The sequence below is a fragment of the Meleagris gallopavo genome, chromosome 1, assembly GCF_905368555.1.
Source record: "Meleagris gallopavo chromosome 1, MGAL_WU_HG_1.1, whole genome shotgun sequence".
In the NCBI taxonomy this organism is placed as follows: domain Eukaryota; kingdom Metazoa; phylum Chordata; class Aves; order Galliformes; family Phasianidae; genus Meleagris; species Meleagris gallopavo.
The window spans coordinates 1,329,361-1,356,550 of NC_139404.1; the positions used below are offsets into that span (position 1 = coordinate 1,329,361).

General features: G+C 45.7%; 2 protein-coding genes across 6 annotated transcripts in view; one reads left to right on the forward strand and one right to left on the reverse strand.

Moving 5' to 3' along the window:
- On the forward strand, positions 1–4,715 carry LOC104910273 (uncharacterized). The gene is made up of 8 exons (XM_010708812.4): positions 1–201; positions 2,044–2,235; positions 2,341–2,406; positions 2,838–2,990; positions 3,166–3,195; positions 3,457–3,514; positions 3,619–3,935; positions 4,427–4,715. The coding sequence occupies exons 1-7, from the start codon at positions 135–137 to the stop codon at positions 3,728–3,730; spliced, it is 678 nt and encodes a 225-aa protein (XP_010707114.2). The 5' UTR covers positions 1–134; the 3' UTR covers positions 3,731–3,935; positions 4,427–4,715.
- FBH1 (F-box DNA helicase 1) overlaps positions 4,664–27,190 on the reverse strand; it is a 25,440-nt gene continuing 2,913 nt past the window's right edge. For 3 of the 5 annotated variants that reach the window (XM_010708663.4, XM_085209931.1, XM_010708717.4), the window contains 19 exons: positions 26,441–26,973; positions 25,398–25,528; positions 23,694–23,829; positions 23,288–23,478; positions 22,086–22,202; positions 20,504–20,598; positions 19,112–19,280; positions 17,910–18,138; positions 16,879–16,966; positions 16,672–16,758; positions 14,937–15,073; positions 13,761–13,860; positions 13,354–13,475; positions 12,936–13,011; positions 11,449–11,646; positions 10,778–10,903; positions 9,187–9,293; positions 7,436–7,564; positions 4,664–6,529 (listed from right to left, as the gene is read on the reverse strand). In XM_010708663.4, coding sequence (XP_010706965.2) covers positions 6,410–6,529; positions 7,436–7,564; positions 9,187–9,293; positions 10,778–10,903; positions 11,449–11,646; positions 12,936–13,011; positions 13,354–13,475; positions 13,761–13,860; positions 14,937–15,073; positions 16,672–16,758; positions 16,879–16,966; positions 17,910–18,138; positions 19,112–19,280; positions 20,504–20,598; positions 22,086–22,202; positions 23,288–23,478; positions 23,694–23,829; positions 25,398–25,528; positions 26,441–26,973 — 2,891 coding nt within the window. In that variant the 3' untranslated portion in view covers positions 4,664–6,409. The remainder of the gene's footprint in view (positions 6,530–7,435; positions 7,565–9,186; positions 9,294–10,777; positions 10,904–11,448; positions 11,647–12,935; positions 13,012–13,353; positions 13,476–13,760; positions 13,861–14,936; positions 15,074–16,671; positions 16,759–16,878; positions 16,967–17,909; positions 18,139–19,111; positions 19,281–20,503; positions 20,599–22,085; positions 22,203–23,287; positions 23,479–23,693; positions 23,830–25,397; positions 25,529–26,440; positions 26,974–27,190) is intronic. The other 2 variants (XM_085209990.1, XM_085210062.1) reach the window with 1 other exon arrangement.

Here is a 27,190-nt window from a genome sequence, read left to right on the forward strand (position 1 = left end):
GAAACCGAAAGCGAAAGAGGGAAGAAAGAGCGAGGCCATGGCCGGCGGCAGCGGCGGCGGATCCCGGAGGGGCGTCGGCATGGAACCCCTCGGGGAGCGCTGAGCCCCCCCCGCCCGGCCCGAGACCACCGCCCATGGATCGGCTGCTGCTGCTCTGCGCTGCTCTCGCCCTATTTCTGCCCTACAGCGCCTCGGACAGAGGTAAGCAGAGCGTTGCGAGAGCTCTCGGCTTGCTGCTGGGAGTGTCCGCGTCTCCCACTCGTGCTCCCACAGGTGTCTGCGATTTACTCGTGGGTATTGGAGTGGGGACCCACGCTGCGCGCTGGGGTGGGTCACGGGGCTCTCCACGTGGCTCTGCTGCACATAGGTACTCCAGGTTCCCCTCTTGGTGCCCACGCAGCACCCAAGCAGGACCAGGATCCCCTCGTGGTGTTCATGGGGTGCCCACAGTGTACCTCAATTATCCCCCTCTGGGTGCCTGCAGCACTCCCCCAGCAGCATCCGTGGAAGCTGGGGGTGATTTTAGGATCTCAGTACTGCACCACGGACCCATAAGAATCCATAGAATCCGAGTGCTGCACACACAAACCCATAAGGACCCATAGGATCTGGATGCTGCACCATGAACCCATAAGGTCCCATAGGATCTGGATGCTGCACCATGAATCCATAAGGACACACAGGATTTGAGTGCTGTACCATGAACCCAGAAAGACCCATAGGATCCGAATGCTGCACAATGAACCCATAAGGACCCATAAGATCCAGGCACTGCACCATGAATCCATAAGGACCCATGGGATCTGGATGCTGCACCATGAACCCACATGATGGAGCTATAAGGACCCTCAGGAGATGCATCTCAAAGGAATTTCCCCATAGAGACCTCCAGGAGAGGCATCTGAATGGGATTTTGTGCTGCACATTTATCATACGGACTGCCAGGAGATTCATCTCAGTGGGATTTCCTCATAGAGATCCCCAGGAGATGGATCTCAATGGGATTTTCCACTGTGTGTTTCCCGCAGACGCCTCAAATCTTTCAATGAGGCTTGGAAAACTTTCATGGAAGTGCAGGAAATAAAGCTGCATGCCCGCCAAAAATCTCTGAGATAGCTTAATGCTCCTTTTCTTTTTTTTTTTGCTGCCAAATCCGCAATATGATGGAAAATGAGCGTGTTCTGTAGCAAATCAAGCACTGAAGAGCATTCCCTGAAGGCATTGTGCTTCTGCCCTCTCCTTTAAATGACATTCCTTGCAGTGGTGATTCAATCAGGATCATGATTTGGGGCAGAAAGCACCCTTATGGGCTAATTGTGGCTATGCATTCCTAAAGAGGGGATTCTTCAGTATCTAATAGTGGTTGTGAGTTTCCATTAATGGGATTCTCCAATGTTTAACAGCTGTTGTGCATTCCCATAGATGGGATTCTCTGGTGTCTAATAGTGGTTGTGCATCCATTCCCAGAGAGAGGATTCTGCATTGTTTAACTGTGATATTATCTCATGCATTCCGGGCTTTCCTGTCTTTGGGAAGGGTGTGGGATACTCATGTAGCAGCAGCTGGCCGTATCCTTTGATCTCCTGGCTCAATGTCTGCTCCCTGATACCATCACCAGCCCATGCCATAGCGTCGTGGTGCTGCTGTCAGTGGAATGTTGCATGCTGGTGGGTTGGAGAATGTCTGGGAGCAGGTGGGAATGCCCAGAAGTGGCTCCAGCCCCCACCATGCTTCCATCCCTGTCCCTATTGCCATCATGTTCCTCTCCTCATTGCCATCATGCTTTCATCCCTACTGAGCTTCTACCCCCATTACCAGCATGCTCCTCTCCCTGTCATTCTCCTCTCCATGGGATGGCCATAACTGCAGCCTCAATTCCTGCTCCTCGAGAGCCCACACATCATAGAACCAAAGAATCACAGAACCAGTAGGGACCCACGAGGACCACTGAGTCCAAGTCCTGGCTCCACGTAGGACTGCTCAAAATTCAGGCAGCTCTGACATTCCTGTTGTCATCTCCCTTTCTATTTGCTCCATCCGTAGCAGTGCGATGTGGCCGTCCCAAGGACGTGGCCAATGCGATCATCGACGCGAGCGACACGGAGCTGCTCCACACCAGCCTGCGTTACAGCTGCAAGCTGGGCTACAAACGCAAAGCTGGCACCTCCACCCTCATCCAGTGCGTCCTCGATCATGGCAAGCCTGTCTGGACGTCCACTGAGCTACAGTGCATCCGTAAGTGGTCGTGCCTCCAGGGATGGGATGCATTGGGATGGGGTGAAGGAGGACTTAGGGTGGTATTGCTGCTGTTGATTTTGTCTTTGTTGTGTTTACCCAAAGGGGACCCGGCTCTACCTCTGCAAACCCCAAGCCCTGAGCTCCCAACAGTGAAGACAAGCCAAAGAGGTGAGGAAGAGGTGAATGTGGCAAAAACTCAACTATTGTGGTGTGGGAAGCAAAATAGTTCAGTTGCAGGATTGAATAGAATCAGTCATAGAACTGTAGAATCACTAAGGTTGGAAAACACCTCTAAGATCATCCAGACCGACCATCAACCCATCACCACCATGCCCACTAAGCCATGCCCCTGAGTAGAATCACAGTCATTAAGGTTAGAAAAGACCTCCAATATCACCAAGTCCAACCACCAACCCAACCCCACCATGCCCACTAAACCATGTCCCTAACTGCCACATCTACCCTCTTCTCAACTACAGGGAATTATCCCATTTCAAAGTGGTTGAGATGTATCACCCTTGCCACGTCCAAATTACAACACTGCGTAGTGACAAGAGTGTGCTGCCCTAAATTAAAAGCTTTTACATTTCTCCCTGCAGGAACCAGCACCACTTCAGCAGCAGTGCCTGTGCCATCACCAGAGACACCTGTGCCACCTGCAGTGCTTGAACCACCAGAGATGCCTACACCAGGAGAGGGGACAGCCCTGGGGACAACCCCACTGCCCACCATCCCTATAGACCATGCTGCAGGTGAGGAGATAACCCACTGTGTTTCCATAGCCAAGGGCTCTTTCTCTTTTTCAATACATTTCTTTCCCTTCTCACCAACTTTTAAATAAGATTCTCCCTGATATTTCTCACCATTTCCCAGGCTTTCCTAGCTCTGCAGCTAAAATCTCTTTTTTTTTTTTTTTTTTTTGATCAGTTTCCACCCAGACTGTGGCCTCTTCCATTGGTAAGCATTGCTGGGTTGATGGTAAGAATGAGCTGCTTTGTTTTTTTTAAACCTAAAAAGCTGTGTGAGGTTTATGCCATATTTGAGAGCAATGTTTCCAAGAGGGGCAGCATGCACCACCCCGATTTCTTCCCTTGGCAAAGAAGATACCTTGAAAATGCACTACAAAAGTTGTGTGTGATGTAGTTTTGACTGTTTGTGGAGCTGTTCCCTTGGCCAACCATTGGAAGATGCTCATCATCTGCTTTGTTTCTCCCTTAGGGGTCTCAATTCTGCTTGTTGTTGGTGTTGCGGGATTCTGTTACTGGAGAATGAAAATGTAGGTTTGTTGAGCACCATGTGGCCCGTCCACAAGACCCATTGCTTTCCTGAAAGCTGTGAGATGCCCTGTGGGCACTGTTGACACTTCTCTCCCATCCCTAGGCACACGCAGCAGAACTACATGGTGGCGATGACGGCCATCCCCATGGTGGCTCCCAATACCACAGCAGAGAATGATGAGATGTCGTCGCCTGGTGACATCCCCATGGGCTGAGCACCCAGCACTGAGCACGTTGGTGTACCTACCAGACCAGCTAGCCAGGGGGATGCTCGAAACTCAGTGCTTCCCCAAGTAGCAGTGGCATGAGGCATGTCCTCACGTCCCCAGCTGGCCTTTGCAGGGAGCATTTTTGCTCCAGGGACATGTAGCTGCTCTTCTCAGCCTGAACAAGTGGATGAGATCACTCCGGTGCCAAGAGGTGAGTGGTTATCCTATTGTATGGCTCAATGAGCAACTCAAGTTGGCGAGAACTCAACGGAAATCCTAAATGGGAGCCAAAATTAGGCTATGTACGCAAGTATAAAGCAGGGCTGGAAAAGTTACCAGTATGAGATGCAAGGGACAGAGAAAGGCCATTAATAGGGCTTGCAGGGGTGGCCTGAGCCCATAGATGGTGCCCATCCTCTTGCAGACTGGGAGGCCATAGTCAACATGGTCCAGGCTGCTTGCCCCAGTAAAGGGCATTTGTGGGACGGAGGATGGAGTTTGGGTGCTGGGGCTGAAGGAGGCTGCCTAAGTAAAACCATTCCCTGGCTAGGAGCAAGGCCTACTGGACACTAGCCCCATCCTTAGAGGTGCTTTAACCCCAAATTGCCCCCCAAACACAGAAAGCAGCACTGCTTAGGGTCAATAGAGACCCAGGTGAGTATCCCCCCACTGTACCTTGACTCCCTCCCTGCTCTCTTCCAGCCATTCAGTCATGAACAACAACCACAGCAAAGGGCTTCAGCTCCATCACCAGTTCAGAGGTCATCTCCTCGTCCACACTTAGGGATCTTCAGGGGGCAAATTCAGCACAGATGCCAGCTGCTCGCAGGGGACTGCACATGGAAATGATTTGCTACAAACACTGCTAAAGCCTGAAGACAAGGACATGGCAATGATATCTGTTGTTATCCACTAAACCCCCCCTTGCTACAGAACTGGTGGTTTTGTACTGATGTTTTATATATAAAGGGTATATGTTGTAATGTAAAAATACACACAGAGCGGCTGATTCTTTAGCTGGGTGTCTTGCCAGCCACAACGATGGGGAGGACGGTGGGAATGCTGGGACAGACAGGAGCTGGTTTGGAGTGAAATGCATCCCTGTAACAGCCAGGGCTTGCTGGTGGTCTTCCAGGTAGGACTGAACCAGAGGAAAGGAGACATTCCATGACTAGAGCTCCTCACTGATGGGTATTGTGGACACCAAAAAAATCTGCATGGGTAGAAGTTGGCTTTGAACAACAAGGATGGGTGGCTTGTGGTTGAATACAGAGCTGCAGCTGCAGCAACCCACTGCAAACTCTAAATGAGCACTGCCATCCTCTAGAGGCAAAAGGTGAAGGCAAGGTGACGTTCATCATCATCCATCTGGCTCAGGTGGAAGGCAAAAAGGGCTTCATCAGCCAACTGGAAAACCAACCCATGTGTTCCTTCCTCACTTCTCTTGTCCTAGTGATGTCCATGAGATGGTTGGACAAGAGATGGAAGGGATTGCTTGTGGTCCATGGTCTTGTGTCTGCAAGAGCTTTGCAGTTGTGTTCAAACTTTCAAGTTTTGAGCAAAGTTATCTGCACTTTTGATAAGTAGAAAGTTTTCCCGGAATCACTGCTTCAAAAGCAAAAGGAGAGCCAACAAAATAGTTACTATTCCACAAATAACAGTGGAAGTCAACAGGATGTGGGAGTGTTCTCCTATGAACACTGCTCATGGCTCCAGTCTAAAGGTTAAGATCACATTTCTACCTAAACTGGTTTCAGTTTTGATCTGTGCATGACGTGGCCTCTGGGACAACAAGCCAAGGTGTTATCTTCAAGCAGGCAGCATAAGCCACCCTCTGATTGAAGGGCCACCATCCTGCTAGTACTACTGCTATTGTGATGGCTGAAAAATAAATATAACTCAGGAAGACTTCTTAATGGGAGAGAAAAAAACAAAGCATTAAAGCAGGTGTTTTTTTTTTTTTGCTACAAATTTTATCTCTGTATTAAAAATGTTCTCTGGCTTCTTTCTGATCAGCTGTGTTAGACTGGAATTAAATTGAAGCAGTTCTTCAAATGCTGCCTCTCTTCCCTCAGTGTTTTGCTATGAAGAGAAATTAAGCCAGAAGAAACTTCTTGGCTGCAAGTAAGGCAAATGACTTACATTCAGCTGGGAGAGATTATGATTTCCTTTTTCCCCAGCGATCCAGAGCTGACAGTGAAAATGTCCCCATTGAAACAGGCTCTGGGAAAAAGTTTGTTTTCTAGGAATAACAAGTTTTTCTGGGTACTTCTTAGCATCAAGCTCCTCTTTTGTTGGGTGAGGATTTCCCTGAGGCACAAAGTGATAGAAAAGGCAGGGAAACCCCAGCAGCTTTGTCACTGAAAATATTTTCCTGGAGATGGAGAGGATGGATGAGTAGTGCTCAAAAAAAAAATAATAATAATAATAAAAAATAATTAAAAAAAGCAGTCTTGTCCAATAGACTTTGTGTTGTGCATATTCTTCTGTGCAGTCATGCTGACCAGCTCCTGCAGGGCTTGAGAAAAGGTCTCACCACTCCTTATAGACAACCTGGACGGTTTCTCTCGGAGCTGGTCCCAAGAATCCAACCTGATTTTGGAGCATGGATGTGACAGCAGTTGTCATCCTGCACTCAGTACAGCTCTGGGATGAGGCAATGGCTCTGGGACTTAGAAGTCTTCGTTAGAGCACGATGGGCTCTTCCTGAAGTGCTGGGAGGAAGGCCAGGGGTGTCATAGTGCCAAAACGCTTCTGCACACAGGAATAGCAAAGGTAGCCACCCATATCCCTGCTGCCATTGCTCTGTGGGGGAAGAAGATTTGAGAAAAGAGTGAGGCTGGAGGAATGCAGCCTCCTGCTCCCAGCCTTGGGCTCAACCCACTGGAGCAGGTAAGAGTGCAATGATGTGCCCAAAGTATCTCCTACCACCTCCCATGCAAAGAAATCCACTGTGGGACAGTTTGCTTAATAGCTGCAAGCAAATGTCTCCTCGCAGGTTTTCTTTGGGGAGGAAGAGGATGCATGGCCAGGCAGCTGGTATTTCCTCTCATATATGTGCATGGCTCTTTGCAATGATAAGGGGTGAATCCTGCTCTTATCGCTGCCCATATTCCCTGCTGATGGATCAGAGCCATCTCTTATCTCCTGTCCCAGACATGGACACCCACTGGATTTACCATGTGCTTCATGACTGCACTTTCTGGGTGAAGATCAACCCCAAAGCCATAAGGTGGAACTCAAGCCAAAACTGGACCCAAAAATCAGATTGTCACCCTCTTGCCAGTTCACACACAGCTCCTGGCAGGGACAAAGCATGCTCTGTTCATCCCCAGGTGGATGTTTGATGGCCTCTGCAGGGTGAGGCAGATGCCCCAAGAGAAACTGGGGTATGACATAAGAAAAAGCCCCAAACTGCTTCCACCTGAGACCATAGTCAAGACCAGAGTAACTCTGTAGGAACTGCACCATTATCCCAAAATTATGCATTCAAGAGGTCAGAAATAAAGGGCTGAGCCACGGGACACTCCTTGCTCACTTCCACAGAAACTTAGCACTGAAGTTGTCCCCTCCCCAGGAAATAGCTCAGAATGATGACCCCATCCCATGGCAAGAGCAGCTTGTGAAGTCTCATGATTGAAAACTATGATCTGATAGGTTTTTGTGGCTTGCTTGCTCAAGAACAAGCAGCAGCGTTTGGAGGGGACATACATGAGTCAGAGGCAGCTTCTTCACAACCAGCCTGGTGCCAGATTGCAATGTCTGTGTACACTGTTGTGCAGAACAAGCAACTCTGGTCTTCACAGCCGCACTCATCAGCTCCACTCGGAGGAAGTGCTCCTAGAAGACAAGAAAAGCAGAACAACAATATAACAACACTCACAGGGAGTTGAGATATGGGAACAGCTGATTTTTTGGAGTTAATTTTGGGGGTTTTTTTGAATGACCTGGGAAATGACTTGCAACAGGGTGTGCTTATAAAAATACTGCCAAAAAGTGCCTAGTGACAACAAAACCAAGCAGAACTCAATGGCAGCTGGCAAGGAAGGAAGCAAAGCGGCGCATCCACCCTCAGCAAGTTTGCTGATGATACGAAGATGGGAGATTGGCTGACACGCCTGAAGGCTGTGCTGCCATTCAGCGAGACCTGGACAGGCTGGAGAGCTGGGCAGTAAGAAACCGGATGAGGTTCAACAAAAGCAAGTGTAGGGTCTTACACCTAGGGAGGAATAATTGCATGCACCGATACAGGCTGGGGGATGAGCTGCTGGAGAGGAGCTCTGCAGAGAGGGACCTGGGCGTCCAGGTGGACGACAGGTTGGCCATGAGCCAGCAGTGTGCCCTCGTGGCCAAAAAGGCCAATGGCATTCTGGGGTGCATTAAAAAGAGCGTGTCCAGCAGGTCGAGGGAGGTGATCCTCCCCCTCTACTCTGCCCTGGTAAGGCCTCATCTGGAGTACTGTGTCCAGTTCTGGGCTCCCCGGTACAAAAAAGACAGGGATCTCTTGGAAAGAGTCCAGCGGAGGGCCACAAAGATGGTGAAGGGCCTGGAGCATCTCCCCTATAAAGAAAGGCTGAGTGAACTGGGTCTGTTTAGCCTTGAGAAAAGAAGACTGAGAGGGGACCTGATCCAGGTTTATAAATATCTGAGGTGTGGCGGCCATAGTGGTGAGGCCAGTCTCTTTTCAGTGGTACGTGGAGACAGGACGAGGGGAAACGGACATAAGCTGCAGCACAGGAAGTTCTGCACCAATGTGTGTAAGAACTTCTTCACGGTGAGGTGACGGAGCACTGGAACAGGCTGCCCAGGGAGGTTGTGGAGTCTCCTTCTCTGGAGATATTCAAGTCTCGCCTGGACGCGTACCTGTGCGACCTGGTGTAGGGAACCTGCTTTGGCAGGGGGGTTGGTCTCGATGATCTCTAGAGCTCCCTTCCAACCCCTACAATTCTGTGATTCTGTGATTCAAAGTAAGGGCACTGCAACTGAACAGGGAACCTTGCTCTGAGAAAAGGAGGGAGGCTATGAAGGCAATGTCCAAGGATTGGGGAAAAACACTGCACCACTGCAACCATGTGTCTTGCTACTGAAAGCACAGTGCAGAGCAGTGGGAATTGTGCACAGAGTGTTCTCAGCTATTGAGGAGGTCGTAGTCCACCCTCAGCAGGGAACCTTAGGGTGATCTCACTATAATCCTATTTTAAGTTCCTCCATCACAAAAAGACCCTCCAAATGTCCTTGGAGACACTCAAGGTCAAGTTGGAGCAGGCTCTGAGCAACCTGATTGAGAGTTCCTGTTCACTGCAGGGAAGATGGATGAGATGCCTGCTCTGTTACACATCAGGCAGTGCTGCTCAGCCAAATTGATGGCTTTTGCTTTGGAGCAGTGTGCCACAAAGTGCAGCTATCAGAGCCCCACGTTGCCCTGCTCCAGGTTTTGCACACTTTAGAAGGATTTCACTTACCCCTGCCAATGCCAAAAGGTGTTCCAGGGACTGTGACATTAGCAAGCATTTCTTTGCACGTGTCACTGCAACATAGAGCAGGTTCCATTCATCCTCAGGATACATGCCTAGGTAGAAGGAAAGATCATAAATGCACAGCTCTGTCATGCTATAATTTCAGCTGGCATACCTGAAATGACACCAAAAGCTTTCCTAAGAAACTTGTTCTTGCAGACAGAGCTGCCAACAAGCCCTGCCTTTTCCTGTTGGCTGGAAAGCTTGGAATAGGGTGAAAAAAACTGTAGACATGTTTTGGATTTCTGGTTGAAAAACTAAGGAATGACTCAGAAGTTGATTAAGAAGGAGAGGAAATGCAAAACCGAAGTTTTCTGGCTGGAAAGTATGATGTATTATCTGGCTGTCTTTGCAAATAGCAAATTAACTAATTAGATAACTCATCATCAGAGCTTGAAGCTGCCACTGGAATAAATAAGAATACTTTTCTAAATAATTTCTATTCTCAAATTCTGATCAAAATGTGGCACCATGTGGGTTGAGATTTAGTCCAATGCACTGAGACACTGGGAAAGGCTTAATATTAAAAATTAAAATTGATTCTTAAACTCTGCCCCCTATAGATTTTTTTTTCTAATAAAGGATTTGAAAGAGGCACATAAGATTGATGTTTGATAGGTCTTTTCCAGTAGTTCATTATTTTTATGCAGATCCTGAGACAGAGAAAGATTCAATGACATTCTCAAGGCCAGGCAATGAGTCAGAGGCAGAAATGTTGAATGAATGGCAGTCTTGATTCAGGGGCTGTGGCTTACACAAGTGGCTTTCACTTCTCCTGTCACCAAAGGTCGCAGCATATCCTAATCCAATTGTTTCTGCATAAAGTGTGCAACTCTGAGAGAAGAAGATGGGCTCCCAACCACATCTCGTTGACCTTTGGAGTTAGCATGACCTGCATGAAGCTACTGATTAATGCATCGTCCTTGATGGGCCAGCTCCTTGGTGGCAGTTTTGATGAACAGCTTCTAATTGGCTATGTTGTCATTCATTATCCTGGAAGAAAGTTGTGGGCAGGGTCAAGTGAAGGCATTCCTGCATGATTTTCCACTGATACAGACTGATGTTTAATTTCAAATGCCTACGGGATGATACTTATTGGCTTCCTGGGGTGACAATGGATATCTTGGAGATTAGAAATCCTGCAGCAGAGTGGTAATGCATTGGAATAGGCTGCCCAAGGAGGTGGTGGAGTCACTGTCCCTGGAGGTGTTCAAGAAATGTGGAGCTGCAGCACTGAGGAACATTGGTTAGTGGGCATGGTGGGGATAAGTTGGTGTTGGACTTAAGCTTGGTCTTCTCCAACTGTCAGAGAATTATGTGATTCTGTGACTTGTTAGAACAGCACAGCAAGACCAGGAAGGTGCTACACAGCTCACAGCAGTGTCTATCCCAAGTGTGGCCTCTCTGTGTTGCCAGAAGGGAACTACAAGATAAAATGATTTCTAGAACAGCACAAAATTGCAAGATAAGCACCAGCATCATGCTTGTTTCCTCATTTTCAGGTCAGGATGGGTGCCACACACAGGTATTCCCTTACCAATAATGAATTGAGGTCTTCTCTGGTTATTGTCTCTGGGACATGGTACATCCACAAAGTCGTCTGCAACCAGCACTGTGTCAAACTCCAGGCCTTTGGCTTGGTGGACGGTGCCTATTAGGTAATCTGTAACCAGAGCACATAATAAAAAAATTAAAAAAAGGAAAAATTATCCATGTTGCTGCAGTGATTTATATTTTTAATTTCACAATGATTCCACATGCATTTCACCTCCCCCTAAACACGAACTGGGAGCACAGCACTGCTAATAGAATGTAGATTGCTACAGGCAACTTCCCAGCCAAGGATGATGTCTGGCTATCAGCAGCCTGAGCCCCAGCCCCAACTCCCAACCAGGAACACACTTTATTTGGTGAACTATCATTGCTTTGTTGCCCATCTCAAAAAGCCAGAAAGCTGAAGGGCAGATGCAACAGCAAGCACAAAATACCCAGAGCTTTATTTGCCACTAGCAAAGCCACATTAAGCAACCCTTTGGTGGTAGGCTCATCATTCTGAACACCTGGACAGATATACCTTACTGCCTTACTTCCTTTCTCCCAAAAAGACCAACTTCCTCCAACCTTTTTGCAGAATGAGGTGGATTCAGCACTGAAGCTGTGCTGAGAAAAGACCTGAACTTGTTTCTTTATGACACAGCTTGGCTTCACCTGCCATAGCTTCCTGCAACACATGGCTGCTCTTGATCTTCTGCACCAACTCAGGGATCCGCTCCTTGAACTTCTCCACTATCCTAATCTTCATTTCCAGCTCTTTGTCATCAACACGCGTTGCATAATCCTTCAAACCTATGAAGCCCTCGTTTTCTTCCCATCTCTTGATAAAGGAGTCATTTATCACAAGGTTTGCTGAAGGAAAAGTAACAGATACATGTCTATTTAACAGGCGCATATAGTGGTGCTTTTTTTTTTTTATTTCTCATCAAATTTCAGAGTAAATATTAGAGAAGGTGAGTGTGGGATGCAAGGGCTTGGGATATAGTTCTTGCTCTGTCACTGCTGTGATCATACAATGGCTTCAGCTGGAAAGGACCTTAATTATCATAGAATCGTAGAAGAGGTTGGGTTGGAAGGGACCATAAAGACCATAGAATGGCTTGGGTTAAAAGGGACCTTAAAGACCACAGAATTCTAGAGTGGCTTGGGTTGGAAGAGACCTTGAAGACCACAGAACCATAGAAGAAGTTGGGTTAGAAGACCATAGGATCATAGAAGAGGTTGGGTTGAAAGGGCCAGTAAAGATCATAGAAGTTGATGGATTTGAGGAAGGAGCAACAGGAAAACATTCACTGAGCTCACTCATTTCTGTTGCTCAGGAGTTTCCTAAAAAGGCTGCAAACCTTTCATCCCTGGGGTAATTTGTAAATCAAGGGGAAAAGGTTCTGAGCAATCTGAAAACGTTCTAATGGAACTTCAGAGCCTGGAGTAGGAACTCAGGGACAGCCCCAGGGCCCTTCCTGCATTATTCCCTCCTTGTGCCCACACAGCAAGGAGTTTTCCCAGTAACTCATGTTCCAATGATCAGTAATAATATGCCTATAATCATCTGCAGCAGTAATCATTTGTTTCTCTTTGCTCCATAACAATGCATACAAATTTCTGCCAATTCTGCATATGAATTTCTGCCAACAATGCATATGAAATTCTGCAGATTTTAAATAAATGACTCATTTCCTACATGATGCCAACAGAGAAGAAAAATTGTGATAGAGGATGCAACAAATGAGAATTTAAAACAACAACAGCAAAACCCAACAACAACAAAAACGAATGGACTCAATGATACTTATGGGTCCTTCCCAACTTAGGATATTCCATCTTTCTATGAATCCCAAAATAGGATTGAAAAACAGAATCAAATCAAAGGGAAAACATCCTAAAGTACTTGCTTGTATCAGTTAATTGGTCTCTTGGAGTCAAGATAAGGCATTGCAGAAGGATGCTGTGGAGGGCTCCTTAACAGACCCCACAGTTTCTGTGGGAAGTCAATTTGCCACAAACCACTGCATGAGGAAATATAAAATAAAACACCTAGAAGCTCTCCGTCACCCCAGCAAATAGAGAGACACCAGTGCTGCTGTAGGGAAGCTCACAGACAGAAGGGTGAGGGTACATTGTCTGTGATTCTATGTACTCACCTTTTACCCGTTCGTCTGCAGGTTGACTGAGCTTCCAAATATCATAAATTTTGCTCAGGCCAAAACGCACAAGCCCCTACAATTAAAAAAAAAACAAACAACACAACAATTTGGCTTAATATACACAAGTAAAGGTACTGCCCAGAGTTTATTTTGCATCTCTAGGTGCAGAACAACATCTCAAATCACAACTCCCTGTGTTTCGGAGTGTGATTGAGATGAATGACTCTTCTGAGGCTTCTGAAATGTGGAGGACTCAAATGTCCCTGTAGTTCACACATGAATTTCTGCAGCCACGCACACACACAGGAGTTGCTTACACTCAGAAGATCAACCACATCTATTTCAAGGTGTTGCTGTTGCTACAGGTGCTGGCAGGCTTGGGGATGTGTAAGATGTGTTGGCAATTTTCCCTTACCCCAATGATGTGTATTTTAATCTGCCTCTCTCTTCCAGCAAGCTTTGCAGCATCCTCAAACACAGTGAAATTGCTTCGTGATAGCATTGTTATCTTCCCTTCCATGTTGCCTCTTATATCACCTGCACAAAGAAACTGCCAGTTAGTAGGTATCTAAAAAACAAAGATCCTCATAAATCAGGATTAATCCAGAGATGCGTTGTTTATTATCACAAAATCATAGAATGGCCTGGGTTGAAAAGGACCACAATGATCATCTAGTTTCAACTCCCCTGTGTGAAGGGTTGCCAGCCACCAGCCCAGGCTGCCCAGAGCCACATCCAGCCTGGCCTTGGATGTCTCCAGAGATGCAGGTCTGCAACTCCTGGGCACTGAACAGAACTGTGTGGTGCAAGCATATGACTTACCCTCTTGGTTTCCACCCACTAATGTCTTATTCCTGATGCCCTTGCAGACATCCAGAATGGTTGCTCCAACATAAGCTATTTCAGGACCAAATCTGAAACTCTATATGGGAAAGTGAAGGAAACAGCATGGAAAGAAGTTGTTATAACCTACAACAGCATTATTACAGATGGAGCATACAGTTCTCACCAAACTTTTGGACAACATTTCTCTTAGAAAAAGCACTCAAATCCCCCCAAATTATTCCAAGAAACCACTCTTCCAGCAAAGGTAATAGGAACTGTGCTGTGAGATAGGACTATCATATAGGGCAAAAGATGGTTTTCAGCCTCTCCATTTCAATAAGACTCTTTCCCAGTAGGGGAAAGTGCCCTGTCTGTGGGCAGGGAGTAGAGTCTCTGCTCCTGTGTAATTGTCCCTGCGTGCTGCCCCCTGGCAAGGCTGGCATGGTGCAAGAAAGAAAAGGCAGCTTGCAGGACAGGCTTTTTTATGGCAGCTCTGGCTTAGGAGCTTGCTGCAGTAGACCCTGTCTTGTTGGTTTAATCTGATTTATTCTGCAAAGAGTCCTAAAGGTGCCTCCTTTACATTAGCTGTGAAAACCATGTAGCCACATGGCTAAAGAAGCCAAGAAATGAAACAGGAAGTGCTTTCTGTTAGAACAACAACAGATTAGATAACCCAGCCTGGAAATGTAAACATCATGTGTACAGAAAGAAAGAAGGAACTCTCTTGGGGGATAAACTCAGATTGGCTGATGCTGCTTATGAAACTTACGCCCTTGGTAAATGAACAGGGCAGGAGATATCATGGACAAATAGTGCTGGTAGTACAAGCAAGGACGGTATCTGCCCCTGTACACTCAACAGGAGCTGAGAATTCAAACAGAAAGAGAAGATGTCCTCAAAATGGACCATTCACTAAGGTCTATACTCCACTGCCAATTTTTCAAGCCAGAAGATCACTCCAGTAAGAGGCACGATGGGTGTGGAGTTTGAAGATCACACCACTAATCCAGGCAAGGCAAATATTCCATGGCTATGAACTTGAGAGGCCTGCTAGATACCTTCTGAAGGGCATTTTCCACTCTATTTGTGATCCACCCAAAGCAGACTCTCATCATGGTTTAGTGAGCACAGTAGTGATGGGTTGTTAGTGATTCTATGAACATAGGCTCTTACCTGGGTCAAGTAGTAGATATGGGTATGAGGCACTGTATAGAGGGTATTGACAGCACCTCGGAAGGAATAAATCTGCTGATGAGGGTCTCCTACGAGGATGACACCACACGTCTGTGACAGCACAATATCCACAATGGCTGCAGAAAAAATAAGAGCATTAAAAGAGGGCCTGCTAATGAAGTCAGAGTGAACTGTCTGTTATTTTGTGCCTGTAGATCTCTTTCCTGAAAAGTACCATTTCTCATGGTACTTAAGAAGGGGTTAACACAGCTGCAGGAGAAAGCAAGTTGTGGAAGAGCAATAAGAATAGTGCAGCTCACTGAAAACTCTATAAGCAACCTCCCACTATTTTAGTCTGAGAGTTTTTTTCCTGGACTGGGACTGCACATCATCTGAATCCCACATGTATGAGCCCAGCACAAATCCACCACCCAGCCCCATTGACCTAGATGTTGACTTAGGGCACACACTGCAGTGAAGCACTTTAGTACATAGAATCACAGAATCATAGGGATTGGAAGGAACCTTTGGAAATAGCTCAGTCCTGCTACAGCAGGTTCTCTAAACTGCCAGGTTGGCTGAGCATTGATTTCCCCTTGGTGAATCCATGTTATCTACTCCTGATAACCTTCTCTTCCACTTGCTTGGAGATGACATCCAGAATAAGCTGTTCCGTCACAAAGATTTAATTCCAAGTGGGTCTCAGCCTTCCTTGCTGCATTCTTGCATGCCCTGACAATGTTCCTATATTCCTCACAAGTGGCCAGACCAGTTTTCCATATTCTGTAGACTTCCTTCTTCAGCTGAGTTTTTCCATGATCTCCTTGCACATCCAGACATTTCTCCTGACACCTTTCCCTATTTCTTACTCTTAGGGATTAACTGGTCTTGAGCTTGGAAAAAGTGGTGCCTGAATGTCAGCCAACATTCTTGTGTCCCCTTAACTTCCAGTTCTCTAGCCCATGGGATACCTCCAAGCAGATCCTTGAAGAGGTCAAAGTTGGCTCTTCTGAAGTCAAGGGTTGTAATCCTACTTACTGTCTTGTCTCTTCCATCTAAGAACCTGAACTCCATTATCTCATAGTTGCTGCATTTAAGGCTGCCCCCAACCTTCTCATCTCCAATCAGCTCTTCCCAGTTGGTCCAGCTGCACGTCTTCTTGTTGGCTCCTCCACCACTTGCATTAGAACGCTTCCAGTGTCTTCCATGCACTGCTGGAACCTCCTGGACTGTGTGTGCCTGGCAGTTTTGTTCATCCAACAAATATCAGGATGATTGGAGCCCCCCAGAAGAACCAGTGCCTGGGATCATGAGGCTACTTCCAGCTGTCTGTGGAAGGCCTCACCAACTTCTACCTCCCCATCAAGTAGCCTGTAGTATACACCCACAACAGTAGCACCCATATTAGTCTGTTGCTTAATTCTCATCCTTAAGCTCTCCATGCATTCATTATTCACCCTAGGCAAAGCTAAAACCTCCAAGTTCAGGTCTCCAAAAAATACAAGTGGGAGATGGTCTGATGAAGCCTTTGAGCTGATTTAACAGCTGCTGGAAAGACAAAGCTATCTTCTGCCCCTCTTCCCGTGTTCTTCAACACACAATTCAGTCCACTTCAATTTCCTTATAGAACCTACTCAATATGCTTTGCAGCAGAGAGCTACTCCTCATATACCCCTGGCAAAGAAAGCCAACAGGAAGGTTAACCTAGGAAGGCTGCAGATGTTTTCCCACTCACCTGGTGTGCAGTCCTGTGCTTCATCAACAAAAATGGCATCATATCCTGAAAGCTGAGGCTTACTGAGCTGCCAGAGTTTCAAATACCCTGAGAAAAAGAGAGAGGGTCATTTGCTTGTCTTGATATCTTAAGAATAGCAGCTTCTAGCCCTACCATTTGCATGGCTGCTCACTACCTGAAGGCTATTTGACATCTATACTCTCTTACCATCACAGGTCATCTTGTATTTCCTCTCTACATCTCCATCCAGCTTCTTCATGTTGTGCCATATATCTTTTGCTTCTTCCACATTGATCTAGAAAAAGAAAACAGAAGGGTGTGGAGAGATTGTTTTGAGCAGAAAAAGAGTCCAGGCACAGTAAAACTCGAAATGGTAGAGCAGCTGATAAAAGCCAATCATGAGCTTGCAGTATTCCTTCTAAATTCCTTTTCTCTTTCCAGACAACTTCTAAACTGAACTGTAGATTGGAATTCTGCCATCTGGGCTGGACCTGATCACAAATGATCAATGCAGAGCAGAAAGTTTTATCTTCACAACTCCAGCCCATTGTCTGGAATGTCTGAGCTTCAAGGGTTGTGTTTGTATATGACTGTAGCCCAGATTAGAATGTTTGGGTTTGGCTTTGCCTATCAAAATGACAAATGAAATGTTTCTTGTGTTCACACGTAATATCACGCTGCTGCTCAGGCACTGATACAAATGCATGCCAATCTCTTCTCCTCTTCCCTTGTAGGGAAGAGACATTTGCAGTGAGCAGCAAGAGATGTCAATCTACTCCCTAGATACCAGCTGTGCAAGCGATCAGGCTCCAGTTCCTTTGGATTTGGCACCAGAGGAAAAACACTTTTTGACAGTCAGTTCTGAAGCATGAAAGCTTGTGAACAATGAAATATGGAGTGACTACAGCCCACAGTCTACAGCTCTTGCAGAAATATACAAGGGGGAATGGTTTTAATCAAAGACAGGAGAGGTTTTAGTTAGATATTAGGAACAATTTTTGCACACAGGGGGTGATGACACACTGGAACAGGCTGCCCAAGGAGGCTGTGGATGCCCCATCCCTGGAAACATTCAAGGCCAGGCTGGATGTGGCTCTGGGCAGCCTGGTCTGCTGGTTGGTGACCCTGCACATATCAGGGGGGTCGAAACTAGACGATCATTGTGATCCTTTGCAACCCAGGACATTCTATGATTCTAATCCTTGCAGCCCAACTCTTCTTTCAGCACGGGTACTCACTCTCTTTTCTTCTGGGCTGACAAGTTTTCTCTCTCCATGGGTGTTTTTGAACCAAATAGGTGTGTGCTCTTCACATATCTCTTCATCTGAAGAGGCAAAAAAGTTTTCGAGGGTCTGTGAGACTGTTTTCCCTCTGATGAAGACAGATTGTCCCTCACGGTTCTGGATGAGAAAACTCACAGAGTATGCTGAGAGCTTCGAGAAGTTCAGTTTGCCTTTCTCTTTATAGCTGTGCCATAAAAATTAAGAGATGTTGAAACACACACCAAAATCTTATTGGAGAAGCTAGCTCGTGATGCACACTAACGCTCACAGAAGCTGTTTAATGTACCCTATTTTGACCTGGTAACGGAACACCTTAAAAAACTGTGCCTACTTAACCTAACTATAATCCTGACGGAACCACAGACACAGAATTTTACATATTTTTATAGATAGAATCTTAAGGTAGAGAGGTATTTCCATCATTTACCCCTGCAACTACAGAGCATTTTCAGAACAAAGCAAGAGGATTCCCTTCCTCTTCTGTGTCGTGGCTCATTTTCCCTTCTGTCTGCAGTGTAGATGTGCCAATATAATCGCTGGTAATGGTGGAAACTGAGCTATTAGTACAACTCAGGTTATGAGAAAACCTCCTCTGCTAAAGGAAAGCAAAGTTTAGAGCCACTGAAATGCAAAGTGAGCAAATTAAGTCAGAAAGAGGGAAAATCCATTCTCAGCGGCTTTCTATCTCCCTTGAAGTGCTCCTTGTCTACAAACATAAGCAGGATGAACAGCCTCGAAACAGCTAAGGGACTGACAGGCTCATACGGGTGCTAATGCCACCGACCCATCCAACCTGAAAGACTTTGGAAACAGTAAATCACAGTAAATTTTCACTCTGAGGGTGGTGACACACTGGAGCAGGTTGCCAAGGAGGTTGTGGATGCCCCATCCCTGGGAAGCATTCAAGGCCAGGCTGGATGTGGCTCTGGGCAGCCTGGTCTGGTAGTTGGTGACCCTGCACATAGCAGGGGGTTTGAAACTAGATGATCATTGTGGTCCTTTTCAACCCAGGACATTCTATGATACTATGAATCAGTCTGACATGAAGCAGATGAAAGAAACCAACTGTCTCTATCATTTTAGCCTTTTTGAGTTCAGATCTTCCTTTCCTGCCACCTCTCCCCTTCTCCCATAGGGAATCAAAAATTCCCACTCACTGTTTGCCAACGCTTCCAAATGCTAAAGAGTGAAAAGTCTTGCACGTAACATTCCTGGGGAAGACCAGCCTGCCCCTCTCTGCAACAGCTTTATTAAACGTCACATACAGGAAACTGAGGTCAGCAAACTTCTCCGCGTACTTCACCAACGTTGAGGTCTTTCCTGTACCTGAAGAACAGAGTTACCCAAAAATTATCTACTGCCAAGAATGAATGAACCTGCACACCTTCTGTTAGCATTACAGAGTAGACAGTACAGGGTAGATAATAACAGGACAAGAGGAATTGGTTTTAAATTGAGGGAGGGAAGATTTAGGTTAGATGTCAGGGGGAAGTTCTTTACTATGAGAGTGGTGAGGTGCTGGAACAGCTGCCCAGAGAGGTTGTGGATGCCCCATCCATCCCTGGAGGCCTTCAAGGCCAGGTTGGATGGGGCCCTGGGCAGCCTGGTCTGGTATTAGGGTTAGGGTTAATAATGGGGAGGTTGGTGGCCCTGCCTGTGGTGAGGAGGCTGGAACTTGATGATCCTTGAGGTCCCTTCCAACCCAAGCCATTTTATGGTTCCATGATTACCTTCCTGTACTAACCACATAGTAGGACTATTTGCAGCTAATGGGGATTTATGCACTGACTTGAATGAAATCAGAAGCCATAGAGTGGAGTAGCTTTGAAAAATCACACTCTGCAGCCCAAAAGCTCTGAAAAATAATCATTTTGGCTTTCCAATATTCTAGAAGCCTGAGCACACATGGAGATACTGATTCCCTTGAGAGGCAGCTTGGCAAATGAAACATCAAAATTGCTCTTCTGAATGATTCATGAGTTCCTATAAGTGATGCAACCCAGAACATGAAAGGAACAGTACCAAAGAATATTTAATCCATGTTTTGCATGTGAATGCGACACTGATACTCTGCTGAACCCCCTAGAGAAAAGTCTGAGGCTTCCAAGACCTTCTACATGCAACACAGATGCAGAAAGATAAAGCTTCTCTGCCGTAGCATCATTACATTATTTTAACAAATGCTTTGGCAACAATCCTCATCCACACATTTGGAGAAGGGTAACAAGTTTGTCAGGCTCTTTTTCCATTCTGTTTGTGGTTACATGTAACCTGTCAAGAGTTTGTGAACATCCCCATTTTTGTCATCTGGACACAGTGATTTTGTAGAGACACAGGAAACCAGCACCATACTGCTGGGCACAGCATGTCCCTTGGCAGACAGCATCCATTGCCTCTGAGCCTCCATAAAGAAAAACCCTCTGCAGGTGAAAGGAGATAATTTACTTTTCCCTCACCTCTTAAATATGCTTTCTTGATTTTATACAATGTTCCTTTGCAGTACAGAGAGTGAGAGCAGAAGATGTCTTGGTTTGTGTTGCTGCTCTTACCTGCAAATGCCATAATTTTCACTATTTGACCATGCTCAATTTTGTGATTCAAAATCCTTTGCTGTTCATGGGTCAGTTTCACTTCAGACAAATTGCTAAAAAAAGAAAAAAAAAAAAACCCTAAATAAGTAAAAGGAATTAAAAATAAACATTCTCCCACATAAATAAATCTAATAGCAGAAGGAAACCCACAAAAGATTTATCCCATCCTATAAGCAGGAGGTTGGCACTGGGGGAAGCTAATAATTGTGCAAAAAAGGCAGTACCTTCCAGAGAATAAGACTGGAGAGAGGAAAAACAAAAAGTAAACCTTGCAAAAGGTTGCATAGGAAAAGATCCTCTCAAGGGCACTCAGCCATGCTTTCTTGGCTTAGGCTCATTGAAAGCAAACAGCATCTTAGAGTTTGAGGTGTCTTCTTGCTTCTGAGAGCACATATCTTAAAATGCTCTCAGATTCCTCAGTGCAGGACATCAGTGGTCTCTGCCTCACGTGGAAGCTGAGAGCTGTGATTAATGTTCAGAAAGGCATTCAGCACTTCCTGCTGGAGTGCAGTTGTTTTATTTGTAAAGGTCTGAAATTTGTCATCAGCCCACAGCATGAACCAGCTCTGCTCCCCCACAGGATGTGGAAAGGTATAAAGGCTTCTCCAGACATCCTTGACATTTCAGCACCTGGCTGCTTTCAGGATTTATTTTCTATTAAAGAAGCAAATTTCTGCTTAGAAAAAAATATGCTTAAAAAGGAAAGAGTAGAACAAAAGGTCTGGGAAACCAAGAAGCAATTAAACCCATCACTTGTTTGCCTTCAATTTTGTTTCCATTATGGTCTCTATCACTGTCATACAACAGATCATGAGTGATTTTATTGGATTTACCTTTTCTAGACCTCTGTGAAGGATGAAAGCATTACTGTGGATGAGGACAAGGAGGCTAAGTGACTCAATCCAACAGAAGGGGAATCAAGCCTAGCTCTCCAAAGGCCACAAAAATATTTTACCCTTAAATGCCCTTCCTTTCTAGGAAGCAAGCTACCATCTAGTGACAATTCTCAGCAACTGTATGTATAACAGTTAATATATAACAGTCACCAAACAGGATTTAGAAAAGAGGAGCTGAATCAATGGCCTGTAGCTGTGTTCATAGATGAACCTCCATGTCACTTGCACTACAGTATAATTACCAGCATGCCAGCCCTCATTTTGGATGGCTGCAACCTACATTTCTAGTGGAACTGACTGTTAAAATTAAAGCAGCTCTCTCCCCTCTTTCCAAAGCATCTTATCCACAGGGAGAGCAGTGATTTGGGAGTATACTTAGGAGTGATTTAGGCTCTGCAATATTTCAGAACATCACTGTGTTCTGCCAACACACAAAACAAAGACTTCTAAATTCAGTTCATTTAATTTTGACAGATTTAAGGCTTTCCCCTAAGAATTCAGGCAGAAGGTGGCAAGAAGCAAAATAAGGTTTTGTGGTAATCCTTATGAATCTTGGAGTCTTGTCAACCAGGCTTTGCTATGAGATGTTTGTTCTGCATCCAGGGCTCACTACACACTGCCTGGGTCACCTGTAGTGTCATTACCTGGACCAGAAATCCTGCCTGCAGTGTGAAGATGGCGTTCCCTCTTCTACCATCTGTGGTGCAGTCACAGAAGCATTTTCCATCAGATACAGGCAGTAGAAAATATTGTAATGGATCCTAGCAGGAAAGAAAAGAGGGAATCTATCATTAAGGAATCATCAGTTACAGATTAAACTTCTGCAGCCACCTGGAAGACAGCAATATCTTGAATGCTTTGTGAGTTGTAGGGGCAATATTGGTATTTCAAAGTGCAGCTCATTATACCTTGAAAAGTCATCACAAAGGCATCACGGGGGCAGCTCTGTTTGTGGCCTCTGCCTTATTTCTGCTTTGGGTATGCAAATTTCGTGCCTGCCATGCAAGCATGACCTGGGATCAGAGTCCACAGGATCCTTGTGTTCTCCCAAACTACTATCAGTAACAGAGTGTGGGGCAGATTGAGACAGAATCTGGGGTTAGTTTAGGTGAAGTGAATCAGTTTCAGTAACTGCCTTAGAGTCATTTCACACAAGTGTGTTAGCCCTGACAGTGCTTCACAGTGCTTTGTTAGTGCAAAGAGAGGAGCAAAGCAACTCCATGGCTTTAAATTAACTGCATGCTCAGACTCACTGGCTGCTCTAGGAGCTGTAAATAGGTACAAGACAGTTCCTAGGAGGCTATTTAAATCCCTGTGAGCTAAATCATAAACCTTGTGTGGTTTGAAGAGACAGTGACAGAAGAGAGGTGGTCATTCATATTTCTGCTCACGTGCTCCAAGGAGATGAGACAAGTGACTTTGACCACATGTGAATGACACCCTCTGCCTGCCACATCTTCAGTAGACTTTTACTCAAGTTAATTATCTTAGCTAGCAATTAGCTGTCACTGACAGTCCAAATGAGCACCTTGACTTCCCTGGTTGGTAGCATGAGCATATGGCCCGTGGTTGAATAAAAAAAAACAGGATGAACTCCTTTTCTGTGTTCAACCTTGCAGATGGCAGCTTACAAAACTGTCCTCTTTCTGGCTACTGATTTGTTTTCCAGTGCAGCTCCTCTCCAGTCTTCCTATATGAATGTGTGTTCTTAATTCTTACTTCATCCTCAGTGTTTCTGAGAAACTGCATGCACCAAGGAACTGCAGAGCCCCAGCCAAGAGAACAGAACAGCCCACAAACATTACATATTGCCACATCTTGAAAGGGGCATTTCTCCATTCCTTACCTGTTAGTGATGGTGATGTTCTTCTCCCTCATGGCATACAGCAGTGTGGCAATGCAATAAAGTGTCTCAGTCACATCCACAAGGGAGAGGGAAGAGCAGGGTCTCTGCAGGCATGTCATCAACCTTTGGATGTCACGGACACCATCAGAGAAAAGCACCATAGCTGTGATGATGGCCCACATTTTCTCAGGCTGGGAATAAGAAGGAAGACTGAGCAAAAAGCTTTGAGTCTTTAATCAAAGTGAAATAACCCTAATGCCACAACAAACAGTTAAATTCTATTCCATCCTCCTGAACAGTACAGAGTAAAGCTTCAAAAAGAAAACTTCTAAATGGGGAAGGGCAGATCTAACCTTAAAGCACCAAGAACTGTGGGGTGAAGGAGAGGAATGACCATTGAACCTACCCCTGTATTGCTCTGTAAGTCTGGCAGTTTGTTTGTGATGCAGACTTCAGCCCTTGAGAAGAGGTGGTGACACTTCAAACACTGGAGGACTGCCCTGGGATCTACGTGCCTGCTGGTGGGAATGGCAGAGACATACCTGCATGGAAGGGGAACAGAAGCGTTTGTAAATAAGTCTTATCAAGTAAGTACATCAAAAAGCACCCACGTCCCTTGGTGAATCCATGCAGACTACTCCTGATGACCTTCTTGTTCATCATGCCTGAAAATCATAGAATGGCTTGGGTTGGAAGGGACCTCAAGGATCATCAAGTTCCCCATCACCAGCTTCCCCACCTCATTCAGCAGTGAGCTTGTGTTTTCCCCACTCTTTATTCTGTCACCAATGTACTCACAGAAATCCTTCTTGGTGTCTTTGACATCCCTGACCAGATTCAATTACAGCTGGACTTTGGCTTTCCTAATCTCACTTTAGAAGCTTGGATAACATCTCTCTGTTCCTCCCAGGCTACCCTGGGGAAAGCCCTGCTTCCATGTTCTGTGTACTTCTTATATTGGTGTGTGGCCAGGAGCTACTTGTTAATCCATGTATGCTTCCTGGCATTTGTGCATGTCTTCCTATCCATTGAAATGGACCACTCTGGAGCTTGGAGGCGGTTGTCCTTGTATATTAACCAGCTTTCCTGGAACCTTACTCCTTCTAGGGCCTTATCTTATGAGCTCTTTCAAGCGGATCTTTGAAGAGGCCAAAGTCTGCAGTCCTGAAGTCCAGGAGCTTCATTTTCACTTTCCTTCAATGCCAGGGCTAAGCCCAACTCCCTAAGCACAGTTGCTGAGTGTCATTTAGCAACTTGTGCTGTCTCACAAACCAAGATGATATGCTGTAGGTCCTGAGGAATACCTGCTATCAATTTGGATACTCCTGGGCATCAAACGATGCAGGATTCAAATGAATCATAGAATTGGTTGAGTTGGAAAGGATCTTTAAAGGTCACCTAGTCCAACTCCTCTGCAATGAGCAGAGACATCTACAGCTAAGAAATTTGTATTTCCAACCTGTTTTTGTGCCTAAAGCCATGTAGCCAAGCACTTGACAGTTCTGTCACATGGATGTGTATGTAAATACCTCACTGCAGCCAGCTGTTAGTCTGCAAGTTCCTTCTCACTGCCTCAAACTCTCCTTCCAGAAGATAGATTCACGTTGCTCTTAATCCAATTTGACTCTTCTTGTACCATTTAACTGCCATACAAAATTGTTCTCTAGTCTACAGATATCTGACCAGAACACTTGGTTGTATCAAGGACCCAAGTAGGGCTTACTGCTGAGCTCTAGCAGGCAGTCAGTAGTGCTCCAAGAAAAAAACCACATCTCTCAGTAGATGGGAGGGACCAGGAAAAGGAGCACAAATCTCACAGTCTCCATGAAATACATGCATTTTAACTAAAAACAAGGATATGCTGAGCCTCTTTGTGACCTTGGCTGATCAGGAGATGGAAAAGCAGTGGTGAAATGACACATCACAAAACGTAAGTGGAAAGGATACTGAAAGGGATGATTATAATTAGAGTCTCACTCATTCCAGTGTGGTAACCCTGCAGGAAGCAGCACCATTTATCTCCTGGCAGTTCATCAGGATAAAATGGGAGAAGACCCAAAGCAATGCAGGTCTGAGGATATACAGCTACAAAGTGCTGAAGCAGACTCACCTGATGAGCCCCAAGATACATTCTTTATGTTGATCTGTTATGGCAAAATCCTGCAAGATCTGTTCAACCCTGCGCAGAGCCACGTCTTCCTTCACCAGGTACTGATGGTACAGCTTTTTCCACGGGATGAACTGGAATGTGAAACATACACCACCAGCTTTCATCTCAGAGGGCAGGATAATAGGCTTCTACTGGCAATAAGCTAATCAACATGACTTCCAAAGAAGACATGGAGTTCAAACATGGAGCTTGATGGAAACAGGTATCTAGCATGAGACAGAGAAAAAAAGAGGAAAGAGAGAAAGACTTGTTCCTCATAGCCTGCCAACCAAAGGCTGTTTTTTCTAGAGTGATGGGAACAGGGAGACACTGGTGTGGCTTCAAATGTCCAAGTGTTAAAGGAATGAGTATGTTTTCAGCTCTATTGTACAGGTCTGCTCAGAGAAGGGTCTGAGTGCTTTAAATCCGTGTGCTTATGAAGCCCTGCCCTCCCATATCCTGCTCCTTAGATTGGGCAAAAGTTGATCAACACCAGGTTTACAACTGTTTGCACTGCGAGGGCCTTGACCGTAGGTGAACGAAGCTCTGTAAAAACAGAATTAAAGGTCCTTCTCTTAAAACTAACCTACAGGAGATATCACATGCAGGCAGACATGCACACAGTGATGCACACTGGCTGTAAAAGGATATGGCCCAGTCCAATAGCCTGGGTTTCCTGCGTGATCACAGTTGGGGGGAAAAAAAAGTGCAAGGAAAGGAATGAAAGGAGATCAGGTGGAGTGTTACAGGATGTTCTTTCCATGTATGGGAAGAATGCTCAAGTAAAGTTACCCTAGTATTGAAGCTGTTATCTGAGAAGGTATTCACTGGGGTCACGAATGCCAAAAATATTTAGTAAGAAAGGATATGGGCACTAGGGAATAATCAAGGGACTTAAAGGTACAAAGAAAGACAGGGATACTCCTACAGCAACCACAAGACTGAGAAAGAGCAGGGCAATAAGAGAAAGGCCAGGCTCAAATCGATGTCACAGCAGTCCTTACCCTTGGGTCACTAACAATAATCCTCCAGCGGTGGCACACCAGGCTCAGGCTTTGATACAGATCAGTCACTGGTAGGAAAGCAAAGATGCTCCTCAGGACTTCATCAGGCAAATCTTCAATGCTTCCCTGAGGTACGTCCCAGTTCCGAGTCCCTAGGAGCCCATAGTGTGCATCAGGGACTGGCTCTATCTCTATTTCATCATCAAGCTCTTCGTTGATTTGACTGTGCTCAGGATGAACCACCACTGCCTTCTTCTCAGGCTCACCCCACAAGTCATTCTCTATCTGAAGTCTGCTTGGAGCTGTGGAGGACAGAGGCCGTTTTCTTGAGTTTTCCATGTACTCATCCTCTAGAAATGAGGAGGAATCACTACTTGTCTCCATCACATTGGAGATGTTACTTTCATCATCTTCAGCGAAGAAAGGATCCAGCAATTCTTCCTTGATGCTTATGTTCTTTGTCCTACCAGCAACTACCTGCTGTTTCTGAGAGATCTTAAAGTAATCCATAATGTTCTTCTGCTGCCCCTGGGCTAAGGAAAAAGGAAAAGTATCAGTGAAGTCAAGAGAAACAGCACAAAGCACACATGTGTGAGCTAACAAGGAGTTTGGCAGCAACTTCAAGGTTTGATTCCTTCACTGCATCATGAGAAGATTACCAAGCCTGTAAGAGATGGAGTCTTTTTAAGACCATATACAGTCATTTCCTGCCAAACACTTCCTGACTGCAATGTCAGAAAGCACTGGAGA

What these genes read in the sequence shown, in the direction of transcription:
- LOC104910273 (XM_010708812.4), top strand. Translation starts at nt 135, where the DNA reads ATGGATCGGCTGCTGCTGCTCTGCGCTGCTCTCGCCCTATTTCTGCCC. An exon ending in CACTGAGCTACAGTGCATCC is followed by an intron (nt 2,236 to 2,340) that starts GTAAGTGGTCGT and finishes GTTTACCCAAAG; the next exon opens with GGGACCCGGCTCTACCTCTG. An exon ending in TGTTACTGGAGAATGAAAAT is followed by an intron (nt 3,515 to 3,618) that starts GTAGGTTTGTTG and finishes TCCCATCCCTAG; the next exon opens with GCACACGCAGCAGAACTACA.